This window comes from Lissotriton vulgaris, chromosome 11 (assembly GCF_964263255.1).
Source record: "Lissotriton vulgaris chromosome 11, aLisVul1.2, whole genome shotgun sequence".
Lineage (NCBI taxonomy): Eukaryota > Metazoa > Chordata > Amphibia > Caudata > Salamandridae > Lissotriton > Lissotriton vulgaris.
In genome coordinates, this window is record NC_141699.1 from 954,794,809 (window position 1) to 954,815,897 (window position 21,089).

At 44.9% G+C, this 21,089-nt stretch overlaps 1 protein-coding gene across 1 annotated transcript in view; it reads left to right on the plus strand.

Annotated features, from left to right (window-relative positions):
* Window positions 1–9,339: 9,339 nt before the first annotated feature.
* LOC147683740 (nicotinamide N-methyltransferase-like) overlaps window positions 9,340–21,089 on the plus strand; it is a 60,903-nt gene continuing 49,153 nt past the window's right edge. Inside the window, exon 1 of the mRNA XM_086942570.1 lies at window positions 9,340–9,502. Within this exon, the coding sequence (XP_086798696.1) occupies window positions 9,355–9,502 (148 nt within the window). The 5' untranslated portion in view covers window positions 9,340–9,354. The remainder of the gene's footprint in view (window positions 9,503–21,089) is intronic.

The window sequence follows — 21,089 nt, forward strand, 5'->3', positions numbered from 1 at the left end:
AGTGAACCCCCAACCACACCGCGTATTGCCTCGCCCTGTACCCAATCCCAGTATAACTTCTTGATCACTAGTTTGGGCGGCGACATTTGGGTCTCCCATACATCTCTCAATCCCCGTTGGAAAACCAGGTGTCTCACGTTGTTCAGCCATCCAATCTTGTTGCCAATATCAAGCAATAATAGGTCATCCAACCCTTCAGCATATTTGGCAAGCTCCTTAGTCCTTCTTAAGCGGACCCAGAAGAGCAATGGACGCAGCCTCACTAGGTCCTTTAGGGCTCGTCTGCCCAAATCTAGTCGCAAGGGGATCAGCGGGGTAGAGGCGTGGAGAGCCACCACCTCCCTCAAAAACTTATTTTCCGCTAAGGAAAGTTCCAAAACGTTTTCGAACCCCCAAAGCTCAGAGCCATATAATGCAGCCGGGAGTATCTGGCCCTCATAAATGGCCATGACCGGGGACACAGGTTTACTTGTTGACTCTCGATACTCCCTCAGAGTCACCCCAGTTACTCTTTTGTGACCAAGTAACATTTTAGCCAAGTGGTCCTTCCAATTCATTCGACTATTTATCCGCACCCCTAAATAATCGAACGAATCGACCATCTCCAGGGGGGCCCCATTAGGCGAGAAATTGTTTTTAAATCTTTTGGAGGGTGAGAAAGCCATCAGCTTGGTTTTCGAGGTGTTGATGGTTAAGCCTCTATCTATGCAGAAGGAGCTAAATCGATTCAAAAGCTTTTGCAATCCCACTGGGGATTTGGAGATCAGTATAGTGTTGTCAGCGAAGAGTAGAGTGGGGATTCTTTCCCCCGCCAGGGATGGAGTATCTGACTCTTCCCCTCTCAGATGATCCACCACTCCGTTCACAAACAAGGAGAAAAGAGTCGGAGCCATGTCACAGCCCTGGCGTACTCCACTCCTCACGGGGACCCTATCAGTCAGCTGTCCCTGGGTACCCCATCTGATCCTCGCATAATTCCCCTTGTGGAGCTTTACAATTAAACTCAAGAGTCTACTGGGGAAGCCCATCCTTCCAGAATCTCCCACAATTTAGCCCGAGGGACCAGGTCAAAAGCTGTTTTGAGATCTATGAAGGCCATATATAGACTGCCCTTTTTGATGGTAACTGTCTTCCAATAGATAACAAAAAAGCGAAAGACCTGGTCCATCGTGCCTACTTTTTGGCGGAATCCAGCTTGGAGGTGGGAGAGGATGCTAGCCTCCTCCATCCAATCGCCAACCCTTGAGATAATGACCCTGCCAACCACTTTCTGGATTACATCTATCAAACTGATAGGTCTGTAATTGGCAGGGTCATCTCTTGCCCCCTTCTTATACACAGTTACCACCTCAGCCCCCTTCCAAGAATCTGGCACAGGATGGCCCCTTACAATCAAATTCATTATTATGGCAATTAAGTTGGCCCAGGCCATAGGTTCCGCGATCAAGAGGTCCCCTGGGATCCCGTCCGGACCGGCCGCCTTCTTGGGGGTCAAGTGTCTAATAGCCACTGCTACTTCAGAGGCCGTAAATGGAAGCTCGTCATCCCCTGTAGGTTCCCCACCCCCACCGCTGGCTACCACGGGGCTATTTGTATCTTCAGTTCCGCCATATAAAGCTGAGAAGTGATTAAACCATTGCTGGCTAGTTATATGAGCAGCTAGTGGTTGCGATCTCCCTTGTCTAGCTCTATTGATTAAGTCCCAAAATAGGTTCGGGTTCCTCATGCTCACAGCATCTGTTACATCCTGCCAATGCTGTTCCTCCCATTCGCGTTTAGCCAGCGCTAATACTTTCAAGTAATCCTTTCTAGCCGCTCTAACTAGTAAAGGATCCCTTGAAAGAAGGGCTTCTGTCAGGTTTTTCCTTTTACCCTTGCACTGGTCCGAATACCAAGGGTTGCTTGAAATAGGGGGTGTGTTGTTCTTTCTACAGCTTTTCCCTTTAAAGAGAAAATAGTGACTTACTTGCTCTATTGTGGCTTTGTAGACTGTATCAAGGGTAATGGGAGGATTCTGGCTACTCCCGTTTTCCCGATCCCAAACCTCCAGATCCAAATGCAGGCCCACCACAAGGGATTTAATGGTCCCTAGTTGGTCCTCCTTCAAGTTTGCCTTATCCCATTTCAGTCTACGATTATTGTTATATGGGATAATCTCTTTAGTTAGCTTCGTGGGGGCACTCACCCCCCTATCTTTAGAGTTACCCCACTTAAACTTGCTGCACAAGGGGTTATGGTCACTATCCTGAGTATATACCACCTCCATATCAATTAGGTCAGTCCACATACTAACGTCCATTAGGATGTAATTGATTCTGGACGGCCCTATGAACCTATTAAAGGTCATCGCACCTGCCCGGTCGGACATGGTCCTACCGTTAAGTGCTCTTAGTTTGTGATCCCTGGTAAGTGCATTAATTTGAATTGCCCTAGCAGACCATTTTCGAATGGGGGGTAAAGACAAGGGTGGGATGGACCATTTAGAATCTTCTTCTTCGATACCTAGGGGATCATCTCCGAGGAGAGGTTCGAACGTACAATTGAAATCCCCCCCCCACAATAATTTTAGCTGCAGGAGGACAATTGACTAATGCTGAATCTAGACTTAGTATAGTTGCTGAAGTGGTGTCCCCCGGGGCCCCTCGGGCATACACGTTGAATAATTCAAGCCTACATCCCTCAATATGACCCCTGAAGGAGAGATGTAGTATATCACTACACTCCGAATCGTGGTGGATCACATCCCTGTCCAGATCAATTTTTATCCAGACCGTGAGGCCTCCCGCCGGTCTGCCCTTCCCTCTGCTTACTGCTGGATAAAAAAAGGTAGTATAACCCGATTTATTTATTGATAGCAGGCTCCAGGTTTCCTGGAACAGACAAACATCGAACTTCTCGATGAATGTATGCCATTCCGGTATATCCATCTTCCTTTTTAACCCCGCTACATTCCAAGATAACAGGTTTATTACCCGACGGCCCTTAAGAACTTTGGCATGGACCCCCTTGCTCCCCCCATCAATACCCGCCTTAGTCGTGCAGCTATCCGCCACCCGGATAGAATCCTTTTTTTTTTATCAATAGGGCCTACAATAACCGGTGATTACGTGCATAAAACCAAAAGCCAGGTGTGGCTCTATCACTCACTGCAAGGAATTGGTGAGTAAGGCATTAAGCATGTGACCCCTCATTAACATACTGCTCCTTGGACAATTACCAAGCCTCTGAGATGAATCCATCTTTCATCAATAGGCCCTAATGTATACGGTGGTTACCGTGATGAATAAAACCAGGAGCTTGGTGTGGCTCTATCATGATAAGGGTAAGCAATCCCCTAAAAAACACCTATTCACTTGTGTTTACCTCACACTATCTCATTGTTAATACATCCCTTCAATGTCATTAAAAGGAACTAGACACCCTGAACTACAAGAAAGATCCTGAATTAAATTAGGAAGATTCCTGCATCCTGGGCACGCCCTAAGTGTTGCTCTGTAAGCATTTTGCCCATTTTTTATCCCTAAGCCCACAGAAATAAAATGCTCAAATGGCACTAAATCTATTTCTCCTCAGTCCCCAGAATTCCTGTCCTGAAGAGAGCCCATACCACGAGAGGGTTGAAACGTTGTTGGCTACTTTAAAGAGATAGCCCCAGCTAAACTATAAAGTTGCCTATGAAGAACTGACTGCATCATTAAAAGGGCTCCTCTTTTAGATACCAATAACCATTTTTTGTCTCTTAATAGCACTATATGTATTGCATTGTTTGGTTATGGTCACTACACTGGGGTTCACAAAACTACTTCCATCTGTTTAAATATACATAGTGTAATTACACACTAAAATATTTTTACATGAGAAATTGTTCTATGAAATAAAATACACCCACTTTAGCTGAAGTGAGTAATACAATTATTCATGCTCTTTGGGGTTCTATATATCTTGGGCTATAATGTTGATAAACCTAAATTGAATTAAGGTTCTACTATATATTTTTCTGCTCTTTGCTTTAATCGCGCAAGATATATTACTACTTGCTGAAATCTTTATTTATTCACTAATGAAATGAGTTCCTTGTGAACACTGTTTCTACATATTAGCAATACCCAGTTCGCAAGGACATATGGGTTGCTCTTGTTTTGTATAATAATCACAGTGTAATGGGGCACAATTTAGGTTTAGCTCTCTAATCTATAACTGGCGAATTTCAGTGGTTTTTATTTTTAAACGTTAGTTCTCATTTCATTTCATCACCTAAGAATAATGTCACTTTAAACTTTGTCTTTTTCAGTGACCCTGTATATGTATATAGCCACAGAAAAAAACACATTTAGAAATTGAGTTATAGTTCATGTTCAAACATCTAGTCACTGATATTTGCCAGCTATCATTTATGGCACAACAATATCTCGTTCATCTCTTATGTCATCATTATAGCATCAATTCTTGTGGTTACAACGTGTTTTGTTCTATGCTTCTTAAATGTTATTCATATATTTCAGTTCTGAAGTAAGCAATGTTTCTTGAAGGTGCTGAACTACATTGTTCACTGGTCTTTGTTAGTGTGATAACTGTGGTTTAGACAGTTTAGAAATATTTATTAGAAGTCAGAGTTCCTTTATCGAAATATCTTTGGGCCCATAGAAAAAGGTTTTTGTTTGTACATGAAGAATATGGTGAACAACAGGCGCAATGTATGATGTTTGCATGTAGAGGACTATAATATTCTGAAATGGTAGTCTGTTTCTCCCTTGCCTAGTGTCAATGGTTGCTTATTTTGTTTTTTCTTCTCTTTTTAATTGTTTGTTTAATTTATTTTATGTGACTGGTTTCTTTTTATTGATTTCTTCAAACTACCTCCACTTTTCCCTTCCATTTTAGCAAAGAATAACATTCCACCCTCTTGGTGAGGATCGATTCTTGTTCCAATCTTCAAAGGAGGGGACAAAAAATCCCCAGGCAATTATCGGTTAGTCGCTCTTATCGATAATGAAGCGAAGTACTTTGCAGGGATTTTGCTGAATTCATTGCGGGATTGGGAAGAGGAACACTCAATAATTCCTCCAAACAATACTGGTTTACCCAGAGGAACTGTCACTGCAGTTAACCTTATGAGTCTCTTGTGTCTGATAGATCAGACGAAGTTTAGTACCAGACCGTTTTACATGGGATTCATAGACTATAGTTCGGTGTTTGATAAAGTCAATAGGGCCAATCTATAGCAGAAGCTTTTCGCACTGAACATCCCGAATAGTTTACTAAGAGCCCTACAGCTACTGCACAAGGACACATGGGCCAGGATTAAGATTTGCGACGGTTCCAGACTATCACAACCAATTTTTACAACAAAAGTACTCAAACAAGGATGCATCTTGGCCCCTACACTTTTTAATCTATTTTTATCAGATCTCCCGGAAGCACTAAACACAGTCAACTCTCATGCTCCTAAACTAGCCAGCTTACAGCTGTCAAATCTATTATATGCCAACAACTTGGTTCTCCTAAGTAGCACAAAGATATGCTTACAAAGGCTTATGGACGCAACTGCTGGATACTCAAATAAGAACGAGCTCCAGATAAACAACAAGAAAACAAAAATCTTGGTGGTTCGCCCTGGAAGGCCTTAAAAGCTGGCATAGATCCTAAAGTCGGTAAGCATTATAGAATCCAAATGCCACAAATATTTAGGAGTCTTCTTCAACAACAACAGAAGATACAAAAGCCACCTGGGAGAGCAAAAACAGAAAGGAACAGCATTAGCATTTGCTCTCAGTTCCATCCATAAGAAATTACTCGCCCCAACATTCGCTCCTACACTTCAGGTGGCACTTGCAAAAGTCATCCCAACCCTAACATATGGAAGCGAGGTGCTAAAAGGATTGGACAGCGGCCAATTAGACACAATCATAGCAAAAAAAATTAGAACAGTCTTCCAGCTACCATCTCTCACGTCACCAGCACAAATCAGGCTGGAACTGGGCATCTGTAAACAATCACTGGGCAGAATGACAAATTTCTTAATGTGCTCCCACAAGCTGAGGTTATCAAAAGAAGGCAGTTTAGCGGAACACCTATGGTCCAATCTGAATACAAAACAATGGCAAGCAGGGCATCGCTATCTGTCAAGCGGGCTAAAAACCCTAGGTCTGGGCAATGTTTGGGACCTACACGTTAGCCAAAACTAGTTCAAAAGGCTACCAAAAATAAGCACAAAAAAGCTCTCCTCAATGGAAGACAAGGCGAGTCTTGCAGGAAGAAGCCATGGTTGGATGACCCTCACTTCATGCAATCAGGTGACTCCTCAGAGCTCCTTAACTTGCACTTTCAATGCACACACTAAACTATGTTTTTTAAAACAAAGATTGGGGGTGATCAACCTGTCCTGCCATCTTCCCAAATGGAAAGGAGAACAAGCTTTGGAGCCATGTCGATTTTGTGGCAACTATAGGGAAGACATATTTCATGTTCTGTGTCTGTGTCCAAGCCTCCTGAAAGAAAGAAGGACCCTCCTATGGAGGACCTGGATCAACAAGGAAGTTAGAACATGCAGATCTGCAGTATTGGCCTGCTTCGACCCACGGAATACACACTTAAACTGCGCACTAGTGAGGTTTATGGGCTGCGCAGTAAAAAAACTATGGGAGGGGAGATGTTGACCCCTACCTCAACTAGAGGAGCAGATCCACTGACCTCCTTAATAACGGGAAATTTTGCCTTGCGGGCACCCTGATACACGAAAATCCGGCAGAATTGTCAAAGCATAACTTACACAAAAAAGGCATGGGCGCACAGGCTGGACACCTTTGGGTCTTAAAACACAACCTTGGACACAATTGCCTTGAACGGATAATCATCAATGGCACCTGCAATGCAGCGCACCAACAAGAGAGTTCAGAAATGTGGGGGGCCGGGTGCTTTTTAACACTGAAACCAGGGTTCTATTTTTACCAAACCTAATGAGTGTTATATTTTTATCAATTTAATAAGTGTCAAAATTTCATCTCTTGTACCTTGCAAAGGTTTCTTTTTAAATCATGCAATAAAGATTATTACATATTACTAATTTCTTTTATATAATGTTTTTCATCCATTTAAAGGTTTTGAAGGTTCTCATAGTAGTCAATGACATTTGCATTGACAAGGCATCAGTAATTTTGTTCTTTAATATTTTTGTAATTTTTTTAAGTCAACCATTTCTTCCATTACCGTGTTGTTTGTAAAGTAGATGCCCTAACAGTGACACGTATGCCTCAATGTGGGTGCCATGCTCACAGTGCCATAGTACTCAAGCTATACCTCACTGATGAGACCTAAGTAGGTTGAAACCTGTCTGGGGATGCGTGTGCTCCCATCTAGAGATGATCTGGCCTGGGAGTTTGGGCTGGTCTGTTCCTGCTGAGCAGAAACAAGACTAATATGCATGAGACGGGTATCTGTCTAGAATGGCACAGTGGGTGAAAAACAATGGCATGGAATGTGGCTCAGAGAGACTCTAGTGGCTGGGATTAATTCAAACAATTCTTCAATTATCTTGTTCTTTTTACCTTTATTTAACCAAATGGAGAAATAGGATATAAGATACTTGTAGGTGCCTTACCATTGTATAAAACGTATGCAAATCCTAGAATTAACCTAGTGAAAGAGCAAATAACTAGAAGGTGCACAGAAAAAGAAAGAGATACAGACAAAGATTTGTATTAATGTCAAAATGAGTGTGTTTGACGGATTTGTCTTCCAAGAATGTTGAAACGTGGTTATTTAGAGATTGGATTAATCGGAGAAATGCCTGAAATTAACTATTCTCCCACTCAGTCAAACTCCTATTTATAAAAGGATGAGTCACTGGATTTATTTAATTGAAAAAAAAAAAGATCCAGTAGCTAATCAGCCAAAGAGGCATCAAGACATTGTGGCAGAGGCCCCTCCCCCCATTTATACCTTGGTGTCTGCCTCTGATTGGTCCTGCTCGGCCCTCCACAAGATGCATAACAGCCCTGCACATGAAATTAACAAAATGTCCCAGAGATGCTCAGATAAAAAGTTCACTTAATTTCAAAGACAAATGTGTTGCTTTTTAGAAACAAACTTCATGTAAAAAAAGGCATTCCAAGTAGACTGCACCAACACAGCATTCTGCTTTGTAAAAGGGGCAGCTGCTGTACCAGTATATGGACATCTGTCACTGAGATCCCCATGAAGAACATGGGGAACTCTAACTTTGGTGGGCAGAACTCTGCTGGCGTTAAGAGAGTGAGACAAGGTTGGTCTTTGATGGGTTATGGTCACCCCATTAACCTCCAAAATCAACCATCACTATTAACTACATAACCTTTTGTATTTCTGACCATTTTTCAGCAATCAGAGAAGTGTAACTTATCTGGTGGACCTGATAAGTTCACTGCTGCAAGGTCACCTGACCCCAGTGCATCAACATGAGTTTCCAGGTTCAAACCTGAATCTGGACACATGTACTGCAAACTAGCACCTTTGCACTCCTCCAGAGAGCTCCATATAGGACAAGATGGGATTGAGGAATTGAATTACAGCAAAATGTGATGATGTACAGCACCTAAAAAATAACCACATTGTGCATATTGCATTTGGACGTGAAACGTTGGGTAAATGATCCTGCAATTGTGACATATAAAATGAACTGTGAAACATCATCCACACTTCAACAAAAGAAGCGATAGAGAGGAAGGGTTGCACAATCTAAGCAGCACTCATTTGATGGAGTGCGACAATAATCCAAGCTTTTGACGGATAATCAAACCCTCACACAGTGGCTTAGTAAAGATGCCACAGGCCCTAGTGCACGGACCAAAATATACCCACCCCATTCCTTTATTTGGCCAAAAAAGCTACATTTGGGATCCAGTGGTCTTCTTACACCCCTTTTCTCCGGTGCCACTGCACCTGCTGAACTTTTGACAACTACACTCCGGACTTCACATGTGGCTAGTACAGAAAGGCAGCTCATTTTCCTTGTGTGGCTTTTGTTCTGAAGGGCCCAGAATACGCTTAAAGGAGTGCAGTATTTGTATTTACCATGTTCCTATAGTTAGATTCATCCCTTGCTTTGAGCAGCACCCAGCAGGATGTTTACCACACTAAAGTGCCCAAGGGAGCAAAACATCATTATGTAGGGGTCGAAATTATCATTTCAGCTCACACAGACTAGACACAAACAGACAGCGCAATCTTCAAAGAGCACAAAGCAAACAAGAAAGCAGAACGTGGGCACGTAAGCAAACTGCACCTGTGGAATATAACGGGGCAAAAATTCTCACAATGCATAGCACTGGTGGCGTGGAATTCAGAGTCACGGTCCACCAACAAGTCTATAGTCAGAACATGGAGCCGGGCTTAACATGGACATCTATCTACCAGAAATATTTTGATGCCGAGAAGGCTCTTACCGAGTACTATACTGCAGACTCTGAATTCACGGATGAATCAGTGATACAGCCAATGAGACAACTTGAACAACTCTTGGCTTCTGGTAGGTACCGCACACAGTATTGCTATAGCATTTTTTACTTATTTATGGATTCAATGTTGTGAACACGTTTTTCAAATATTTAGATGTGTCCAATAGGAGTCTTTTTATTTAAACTGTTGATTTGAGTTTAATAAAATACACCACACACAGACTCTGAAATATTCTCTAAATGATACTTATACAAAGTCTAGTATAAGCCGCATTTAAAAAAAAAAAAATTAAACAATTACAGGTGATCAACAGTGCAAGACTTTAAATTGTCAGCAAACATCAATTACTTGCATACCTGCTATATATTGCCCAGGTTTACTAACATTTGCTTCATGGCAGCTCCACATTTTTTGGCTCAGCCTGGATGCAAAATGATAGTTGGTACGTACTAACCCACGTAAAAGCCGACTTGCGTCCCCATGCATGGCTTCGTAAAGAAAATGTAACGCAACATAGCCCCTTGAGCTGCACTTTATCACACTGTGGCTTGGAGGTTGAGCATGGATGGATCTTGGGCATTTCCCTGCAGCCACCCATGGATTTTGGCGCACTCCGAGATTTACTAAGCTAGAAATTCTGGAAATAGATCAAAATGCCACACCAGTTAGGCATAACCAGGAAAAATATTTTTATTTCTCCTTGTTATTTCCTCTGCATCACACATAGAAAGAGGAAATTGACTTACAAGGAATTTTTGTGTGCAGGAAGCTATCCCTTCCTGCAGAAAAACAATCCTGCCCATTACTCAGGCACCCTTGCAGCATAGCACATGGGTGCTAGGCAGCACAGAGTGCACCAGCAAAAGCAGGGTGTTGACAGTACCATATTTCTTCTGCAAATCAGGTGGCCATCTTAAATTGGCCTCAGTGCCCATAGGAATGGGCTATTCCCAAGCAGTCACTGAAATAATTCAGTAGTGCACTCCCCCTATTCGCCTACCCCTCATTTTAGCCCCTTAGCAGAATGGAGTTCTCAGGTCAACATATTTACACCATCAAGAACCCCCTAACCTCTCAAAAAAAGCAGCAAACATTTTAAACATTCGCTGCTAAAAACATATCCCGAGACACCAATATCAGACACCTACCACTCTCTAAACAAGGGCTCTTTAACCAATGACATAATTTTTTACACAAAGAGAAGATCTTAATGGAGGAAGCATTCTACCCCCTGTTCTCTGTTTCCTCATCAAGGAAAACAGTGCACGGTCTCAAGACCTCTATCATCCCCTTCCCGCTTTCTAGGGCATCAGCTAAAATCACCATCTTTCATACTGGGATCATTCTCTTGCAATGTTCTGACCAAAATGTTATCTTGCTCGACAACATCTTTCCGCTCATCATAGATAAAGTCCTTCATCCTTTACCCCCGCCACAGGCACCCCTAACTCCATAATTCCCCCCAAGTCCACGCCGACATGCTCCCTTGGCACTCACCTTCAAACCCATCTTTTCATACTCCCACCCCGATGCCAGGAGATATCCAAGCTTTTGAGAACCACACCCACAACTCCTACATCACTACCCCTTCACCTAGGATTCAAACAAGTAACTTCCCTTACAATAGTCCCCCAAACAATAGGAACCCTCACATGCCCATAACCTCGATGCACACCCCTCCGATACATACCTCCTCCCTTTGTTTACTCCCCCCCTTTCTCTACTTCCACATCTCCGGACAGCCAGACTCATAGTTCTCACTACGCAGATGCAGACTACTGCTACCCTCCAATCCACATCCCAAACCCTCCCACCCCCTACTCCTAGACCACATTATTAACACCCCTCCCACACCAGACCCTAGGCTAGACGAAATCCTACTTTCACTACAATATATCAAAGATGACCTCCATAAGCTACGGAACCTGACCAGACAGCAACTCAAGATCAGACGACATGCGGTTAATAAGAGCAGGATCCCATACAGCAAAAGCCCCACACCCCAGCACCAGTTGCAACTACTATCCCCTAATCAACCGCCCCCAAGATGAAGAACATTTTCTTACTGCAATTCCACAACCCGTCCGATCCGCAGGAAGAATACTCTATCTGCTAAAGATATACACTCCCCACTCATCTCCTACGATCCCCCCACCCAGACAGTCCACAGTAGATCTGAACAAGCAGAAGCAACCCTCCCTATTCAAAACTCAACTCAGTACACACAGAGCCCCTAATCGCAACTCCAGAGGTATAAACCTGGAGAATCTTATGCAAGTTCCATTAACACTGGAACCTCCAACGACCTCCAAGCCGTGTACCAAATGCATGCTACTAAACTGTACATCAGCCTCAGCACACGCAGATGACATTGTTGACCTTATACTCACTCACGAACCGGAACTCCTAATCCTAACAGAAACTTGGCTAAATGAATCATCCAGGCCAATACTAGACATACTGGTCCCTCCCAATTATGACATCACCAGACTATATAGACCTATTAGACAAGGAGGTGGTATTGCCTGCATACACTGGAACAGCCTCTCAGTGTGCTGCTCACCCTCACCGGATCTTTCCTCATGTGAATATCGTTGCTTAGATATCACAGGTAATAACAAAACAATTTGTTTGCTGCACACATTTTACGACCCACCAGACGATAACCTCACCTTCATCGAGCAACTCATGGGTATCGTGACCAAACATACTGGTCAACAAAATACCCAAATATTCCTTGGTGACTTCGATCTCCATTGGAATGACCCTAAGGACCTGGCAGTAAATTGCCTCGAAACATTCCTTTCGGACTTTAACCTCAACCAAATCTGCAATAGCCCCACACATGTCAAAGGCTCATCCCTTGACTTGGTGATTGCCAACCCAGAGGCCATTCAGCTTAACACAATCCTCCCCTGTGATTAGTCTGATCACCAAAATATGGAAGAGCATCCTAAAAAAAACTCCCTCACAGACCTATTCACTTCCGCCAGTGTCAGCCTCCTGCTACCCCCGGAAGACCTAACAGATGTTTATGCTTTGACACAACACTACTTTAACTTCATGACCATAATTTTAGATACAACAGCGCGTCTACAACTGAAGAGGCTCTCCACAAAAGATTCTAAACTTTGGTATGATGATAGACTCAACGAGAACAGACGAGCCCCAAGATTAGCTGAACAGAGATGGAGGTCATCACCATCCACGGACCACCTTAAACATCTCAGATCCTCCAGAAAATCGTATTATAGAAAGATCAGACAATCAAAAGCTAACTATTTAAAAAAATCAACTAGACCAAGCCAAGAACTGACCCAAGAAAATATTTGAACTAGTCAAAACTTAATCTCTTGGCATAGCTCACCCTCGCCAAGATGGTCTATGTTCTCCACCCAGCTGCAAATAATTTTCTTCCTTCTTCACAATAAAGAATTAACTCCTGAAAACAGACCTACTTAAGGCCTCATTAGCTCAGACTGACTCTCAGAAGGACATGCCATCTCACACGCTAACAACCCAAGGTACCTGCACAGCTAAGCTCGCCCTAAAAAATAACACCTCCTGGGCCTCCTTGACTACCTACAGCGAAGAAACAATCCTAAAAGTACTCACGTCCTTGAACCCCTCTAACCACTTCTCTGACCCCCTCCCTGCTAACTACCTCAAAGATCTCATACCGGCGCTATTGCCACTTTGGACAAAGTTCATCAATGCTGCCTTAGTCCAAGGAGTTATTCCTCATATTCTCAAATCGGGACAAGTTTCCCCCATCCTGAAAAATATGACGACGACCCACTGACCTAAACAACTACCGACCAATTTCCAACATCTCAACTCTGGCTAAACTCTAAGAAAAATGTGTTCTCAGCCAGTTAGACTACCACACCACCAACTTCCACCTGCTCAATAAATTTCAATCTGGCTTCCGGACAGGGCAAGTACGGAGTCGGCCATGACCCACATAATAGACGACGTACTAAAAAGCCTAGATCAGAACGAAGCCTGCCTACTCATCCTACTTGACTTATCTTTGGCATTTGATACCGTCAAACATGATAATCTACTAGACCTCTTGCAATACAGAATGGGCCAATCAGGGTCAGTTCTAAATTAGTTTACCTCTTTCCTCCAAAATAAATCCCAGAGTCAAGGTCAACCAATCCCTGTCCAGGACCGTCCCAGTCACATTAGGAGTCCCACAGGGCTCCTCCCTCTCGCCTACACTGTTCATCCTATTCATGGAGCCACTCACTGAGATCCTCTACTCAGCTAATATCCTCTTTCACATGTACGCAGACGACACACAACTATATTTAAAGATAAACTCTCCGGATGACATCAAAGCTCTCAATCTGACTCTACAAAAAACTCAGCCTTGGTTGACTTAATACCACCTCAAATTAAACGCCCTCAAAACCAAATTCTTACTAATCGCCCATCTAACCAAACAAACATCATACAAGAATGGCTTAAACATCTTACAGTGCTCAACTGACAGCCTCTTATTATAGATTCAACAAAATCACTGGGAGTAACTCTGGACAGTAACCTAAACATGCAAAAACATATCAGTGCCGCAGCAAAAAGGTGAAATCTTTCAGATGCCCACCTTGAGAAAATTAAAACCCTTCCTCCCAGTAAACGACTTCAAACTAGCAGTCCAAACACTAGTAATTCCCAGACTAGAATATGGTAGTGCAACTCTCTGTGAACTCCCTAGATCCCTAGATCGACAACTGCCCCGCTAAGAGCATCACTCAACTCAGCGGACAGGCTCCTCACAGGCTCCAAAAGACATTGCCATATTTACCCCGACTTCAAAGCGCTTAACTGGCTACCCTTCGAATAAAAAATTCATCTACAAATTGCTTGCATGACACACAGAGCCCTAAATCACAACACCCTGAGGTACCTGACCCAGAAACTGGAGCCCTCGTGTGGAAACAGATCCTCCAGGAGCGCCAACAACCTTCTTTTGAAGCCTCAGAGATTTGCCAAGAAGAAAACATATAATCGCGCCTTCACTGGAATTGCGCCAGGTATTTGGAATGCACTACCTCCAGAAATCAGACTCAACCCATCAACTGCCTCCTTGAAAAAAGAAGTTAAATCTCTTCTTATGACAAAATTCATTTGAACATTATTTCGGACTAGTAGAACAACCAGCTGTAACATAAGTCTTTATCTCGAAATACTATGTTTCTTTGTACATTGTCTCTTTTGTTTGACTACCTTACTTGTAAAGCACTCTGATACCATGTTCGCGTTATATAAATCCTTCAAAAAATAAAGATGGTGCTGTACAGCTTTCTCCATTTGAAGCAACTCAGCGTAGCAAGTGGCCTTGCTGCATTGTGCCAAATGGTATTTAATGTGGCCCATTATGAGTGACTGGCATGTTGGATAATGCACCTGAGTTCAATCCACATAGGTAAAATGGTTTCTGTTACATTTCTTTGGCTCACCTTTGGTGGCTCAGTGAATGTGGCTAAGCGAATGCAGCAAGTCTAAGCTCAGAGAAAATGTGTGTGGTATAATATGTAACTGCACAAACAAACAACAAAATAAGTATGAAAGAAAGATGAAAGGTCCACATCAACATTAGCTAAAGAGGCAAGCAAATCTAGATTTTTTGAAAAAGGTTGGAATAGTATCTAAGAATACATTTTGTGGTGGGCAAAAAAATAATAAAAAATAGTAATCAATAGGTATATTTACTATTTATTCATGAAACGTTGCACAGCAAGGGAACTTGCTGCGCTGCGTTGCATAAATGAGAAATCAATCAATCAATCAGAGATTTGTATAGCACACTACTCACCCATGAGGGTCTCAAGGCTCTGGGGGGAGGGGGGTTTCGGGCCGTTCCGGTCATCCAAATAGCCAGGTCTTGAGGCTCTTTCTGAATGTTTGAAGTGTGGGGCTTCGTCTGATGCTGAGGGGGAGTTTGTTCCAGGTCTTGGCTGAGATGTAGGAGAAAGGATCTGCCTCCCGTCCTAGCTCTGTGGATGTGAGGGATTTCGGACAAGTGTAGGTCAGTGAAGCGTAGATTTCTTTTGGGGGAATAGAATAGAAGGAGGTTCTTTCATTGAGGTATTGGGGTTCGGTGTTGTGGAGGGCTTTGTAGGCATGTGTGAGCTGCTTGAAGGGCACTCTTTTTTCAATGGGGAGCCAGTGGAGGTCTCGTCGGTGCTGGGTGATGTGGCCTTGTTGTGGGATACTGAGGACAAGCCCGGCTGTTGCATACTGGACAGTCTGGAGTTTGTGGAGTAGAGATGTATTGATTCCGGCATAGAAGCTATTCTCGTAGTCCAGCCTGCTGGTGATGAGTGTTGGTGTGACAGTCTTTCTGGAGTCGGGGGGGGGGGGGTCCATTTAAAGGCCTTGTGGAATAATAATAATAATAATAATAATAGGGAGTTTTGTAGAGCGCATGGTGACGCCAGACGGCGTGTCCCCGCGCTGCGATACTAGCACTAGCAGAAGAGGTGATAAGGTGGACCACTATTGGGCAGAGTGTTGATACATGTGGAGGATACTGCGTTGAGGGCATGGTCCATGAGTGTGGGAGGGCTGCCAAAGGCGGGGACCACCTGGTGTCGTCCCACGTGGAGGGGTGGATCTGAGGATGAGGACTTCCATTTTCTCAGAGTTGAGCTTCAGGCAGCTGCTGTTCATCCAGGATGCGATGTCTTTCATTCCTTCCTGTAAATTTTGTCTGGTGATGTCAGGTGCGTTAGAGAGGGAGAGGATGAGCTGGGTGTCGTCGGTGCTGTGGTTGCTGCGGAAGCCGGATTGAGGAAGTAGTTGGATTCGATGAACTTTGTTAGCTGGATGTTGACGATCTTCTTGGTGACTTTGGCTGCAAAAGGGAGGAGAGAGATGGGCCTGTAGTAGTTGCGGTCTGTCTGGCCTGTGGAGGGCTTCTTGAGGAGGGGTTTGACTACTGCGTGTTTTCAGTCGTAGGGGAACATGCCTGTTTGAAGGGTACAGCTGATTGTCTGTCGTAATTCTGGTGTGATGCTGGAGCCAACCCTGTGGAAGAGGTGCTGCGGGGTGTATACTCCTCATGGTTTTTGCAGTTTCTTCTGTGGTGACCGGGGTCCAGGAGAGGATGGTCTGTTGAGTGGCATTGCTGGTGGGAGGTGTTGGGTCGGTGCCTTGGTCTTGTTCGGCGAAGTTGTCGTAGAGTGTCCTGATCTAGTAGTGGAAGAAGGAGCCGAGTTTGTTGCAGAGGTCCTGGGAGGGAGAGATGACAGAGGTTCTGCTGGGGGGGTCTGGTGAATTCTTGTATGATGTTAAAGAGTTCCAGCAAGTTGCTGGAGTCTGAGAGGATTCTGTCCTGAATGAAGTTTCTCTTCGTAGATCTTATGAGTTGGTGGTTTGCTGTAGTGGCGATTCTGAAGGTGGTGCATGCTTCCAGGGTATTGCTGTTCCTCCATGCTTTCTCGAGTCGTCGGCATGAGCGCTTGGATTCTCGGCGGTCCCTTGTGAACCAGGTGGCTTTTGTGGTGTGTTGTCTGAGTTCTGGAGGGGTGCGTTGGGACAGTTGGCAATCAATTTGTGGAGTTCGGTGGCTGCTGAGTTGGCATCGATTATGGTGGGGAGGAGTGCAACAGAGGGCAAAGGCGAGGTGCTCTTCAGTTTCTGCATGGGTGTGTGCCATTGGCTTGTGTGTTGTGGCTTTTGAGAAGGAGAAGTGAACACAGTGGTGGTCCATCCAGAGGGGTTGCATTGTGTGACTGAAGTAAATGTTGATTCCACCAGTTAAGATGGGGTCTAGGGTGTGTGCCGCCTTGCGAGTGGGGGTGGTGACAAGTTGCTTCAGTCCGATGTTGGCGAGGTTGTCTAGGAGGATGGTGGAGTTTGGGTCACTGAGCTTCAGGTCTCTAAGCAGGGCATGGGGCGCGATGTAGTCTGAGATGGTGTTATTGAATGTGGTGCGGGGTCCCGGAGGTCTGTAGGCGAGAGTTGTTCTGGGGTTAACCTGGATCCGGAAGTGGATGTGTTTCATAGGGGGTGAGGAGTCATTTGATATTGAGGTTTTCTGTCAGAGGGAGCTTTTGTGGACTATGGCGAGGCCTCTTCCAGGGTGGTGAGGTGGTCTTTCCTCTTAATCTTGTACCCATTGGGGATGGCGGTTGCAATGACAGGTGCAGAGCTGGCATTGGTCCAGGTCTTTGTGAGGAAGGCATTCATGCCAGATGGTGTTGAGGAGGTCCCAGATTTCTACTGCATGTCTGTGCAGGGAGTCTACATTGAGGAGAATGTTGCTTAGAGGCTTGGGTGCAGTGGCGTCTAGTGGGTTGGGGGTAGCTGTCGGGGTCTCGAGGTGAGTGAAGGTGTGGCAGCAGTGTCGGCAGGAGAATGGGCCTTGGGTGATGCCGGGTGTTGTGACCTGGCAGTTGCTGTTGCACCCGAGGTTGGGTGTGTGGAGGGTTACTGAGTCGTAGCGGCGGAGGGGTCGGAGGACCAGGGTCCCTGCCGCTGGTCGCAGTTGAGTCACAGACGGGCACAGACAAGCTTGCCTTTGGCATGCTAGCAGCATGCCAGTGGTGCACACTGTGCAGTAGCCGTCATTAAGTAGGGGGAGGAAGAGCAGCTGGGAGGTGGGAGAGGGATAATGCAGGAGGGGAGGGGCCAAGAGGTCAGCAGTGGCGGGAAGGGGTAGGAAAAAAGCAACAGGAAAACCAAAACAAAAGTGAAAACAGAAACAGAAATGGCAGAGACAGACAAAAGGCACAAAAAGTTAAAAGGTGTGGACAAAAGGCACACACTTATAAAGAGGCACAACAGATAAAGAGGCACAAACATGTAAAAAGGCATAACAGGTAAAAAGGCACAACAGATAAAAAGACACAACAGATAAAGAGGCACAGACAGACGAAAACAGAGAACACAAAAAGTCTGGCAGAGCAGACCAGCAGAGTCCCAAATATCTAAACAATCCCACTGGCCATCTTTCCTCCACTCTTCTTCACATTCAATTAACTTTTAAACACCCTACTGAGCAGAAGGTGCCTTACCAGGTAGATTACTCAATCTGCATTAACAGAAACAGGCTCGGTACAAGAAATGTACTAAACTCAAAATACAGCTGTTTCACAGCTATCACAATGCTTAAGTCTCCTTAATTCACATCACATTTCTGAATATCAGTTACTTTCCTTGTTTTATATATCCTTTCTATTGATTTATATTTCTCTCATTCTAGATTCAGCTACATTGCACGAATGCATCTCACTGAACTAAATGTCATCTTCCCTTTCTAAGACTTGCCTTGTTTCTGTCACTTTCTCCATCTTTCTGTCCATCACCATCAATCAAGTAATTTATTCGGTTAGAATGTATAACCATAAAGGCATAAAACAACAAGGCAATAAAATTTACTTTACAATATAAAATACAAGTTTTCCCTATGGATACGCATTTCAAATTATCCATATTAATTGGAAAAAATAGGATCATTCATTACATGTTGGAAAAGAAGAGAAAACAATTTTGTTTAAGGTAATGACCGTATCTGTTCAGTTCATCAGAATTAGACCGAAATTATGTCAAAACGATTGAGGGTGGGAATGGTGTAACCACTTGAGACAAGACTACTTCTACCCAGGGAACGGTTACTCACTACATATGGTTTCAGAGGGGGGAAGAATGATGCTCTCGGGTAAAAATCACGAAGATTCCAGGTGGATATGGGGCCATCTCCTATTCTTGGCTGCCAGTTGTGTAGGTGTTGGACAATGTGTTTGTTCCTGAAGTTGACTAAAACTAAGTCCCCTGGTATATCTTTACGAAGGGGACCCAGCCAGCCCACCCTTCTGACACTTGCTATTCTACCATCGATGTTAGCAGGTAGGGGTCTGTTTTTAGATAACCAAAACACAACCTTATTTCTTAGATCCTCTTGTTTTTCCGATTTTCCATTTGTAAGTGCTAGCACTCCCGAAAGTATACACACAAATGGAGCGGCCTCTGGCAGTAACTGTATATGATTAGCTTTTTGTGTCATGATGCCACGGTTTACAGCTCTCTCCTTATGGGATGTGGGATCTTTATTCAACCCTACTCTGGGGGAGGTGCTCAGTGCTCTTGGGGGTTTTATTAGAGCCTTCAGAGGTTCGCATCTGCGCTGCTACAGGGTGATTTTTAACAGTGTTACCACATGCAGTTGTTATGGGCACTTCCCTGTCAACTAAAGACTGTGGGTGGCTGAGGCCTCCCATGATTTTTAAGTGTGGCAAATTGGCTTTAATCATTTCCTCTAAACCTGTCAGCCTGTCCCCTAAGTTGTTTATTTTTTTTAGCAAGGGGGATATTATGGGTTTAACCATATTTGCAATTTGGGCCAAGAGTGTTGGCTGAATAGGGGGTACAGGAGAATCTGGGTTAGCAAGTACCCTAGAGGGTTTTGGGGTGGTAGTGATGGGCGTTGGTGGGCTTAGGTGCAGCTTTTGTTGTTTAGGTTGGCTCCCCGTGTGGTTAGCCTCTGATCTCTTTATTTTAATGGAGGAAACCTGCGGAGACACTAAAGGTTGCCTAATAGCTTTTACTGGTAATAAGGGGAGAGCACCCGACAATCTTACATTTGGTTGGGAGGGGGTAGTAGTCTTGGGACTTGTGTTATCTGTGGAGCAGGTGGGAGTGCTGGGAGTTCTAGTCTGCATACTTCCTGCCTCCACAGGAACAACCGTAGATTTACATAGAATGTTTAGTTCCTCTAACCAAGATGGAATTTCTGCTAGGTCCGTTGTCTGTCGAGAAGATCTCATACTAGGTATGCTCTCGGCGGACGGGCATCGTAGTGGACTCTCTAGTTCACAAGCAATGGGAGGTGTTGCCCTGTTCACATAGTGGTCCAGTGTCCCCTTGCGCGAGACCCTCTGAGGGATTGTATATGTGGGCACCCCCTTACAAGTCATGATGTAGTAGTTTTTCGCAGGTTTGTAATGAGAATGGCAACAGCACCTAAGATGTTCAATGTTTCACATAATAGTGCCCCTTGGGTATGAAGCGAAAGTAGGTGTGTATAGATGAGTCTATTTTACCTCCTTCTGTCGTGGGGAACCAAGGGGGGTGGCCCGTCCCGTCCTCCTCTGGCCTCCGAGGGCCACAGAGGGCCCTCACTTTGCCCGGGCTTAGCCCGCGCGCGGTCCCGCGACACGGGGGCTCTCTCCAAACTTAAGCGCCTCCGGGCGCGGTGTGGGCGGTGGCAGCTATCCCTGCTAAGACTCCTGGTAGCTGCAGTCCCCCCCTCGGCCGCGCTGCACTGATGGAAGGTGCTGCAGCGGCAGGGGGACCGGCGAGATTACCGGCGGGACACGGGAGGAGAAACGCTGATTGCCCTTTGAAGCCCCCAACAGCTGAACACAGAGCCCTGCTCCACCGGGGCTCTCTCCAAACTTAAGCGCCTCCGGGCGCGTTGTGGGCTGTGGCAGCTTTCCCTGCTAAGGCTCCTGGTAGCTGCAGTCCCCACCTCGGCCGCGCTGCACTGATGGAAGGTGCTGCAGCGGCGGGGGGACCGGCGAGATTACCGGCGGGACACGGGAGGAAAAACGCTGATTGCCCGCTGAAGCCCCCAACAGCTGAACACAGAGCCCCGCTCTACCGGGGCTCTCTCAAAACTTAAGCGCCTCTGGACGCGGTGTGGG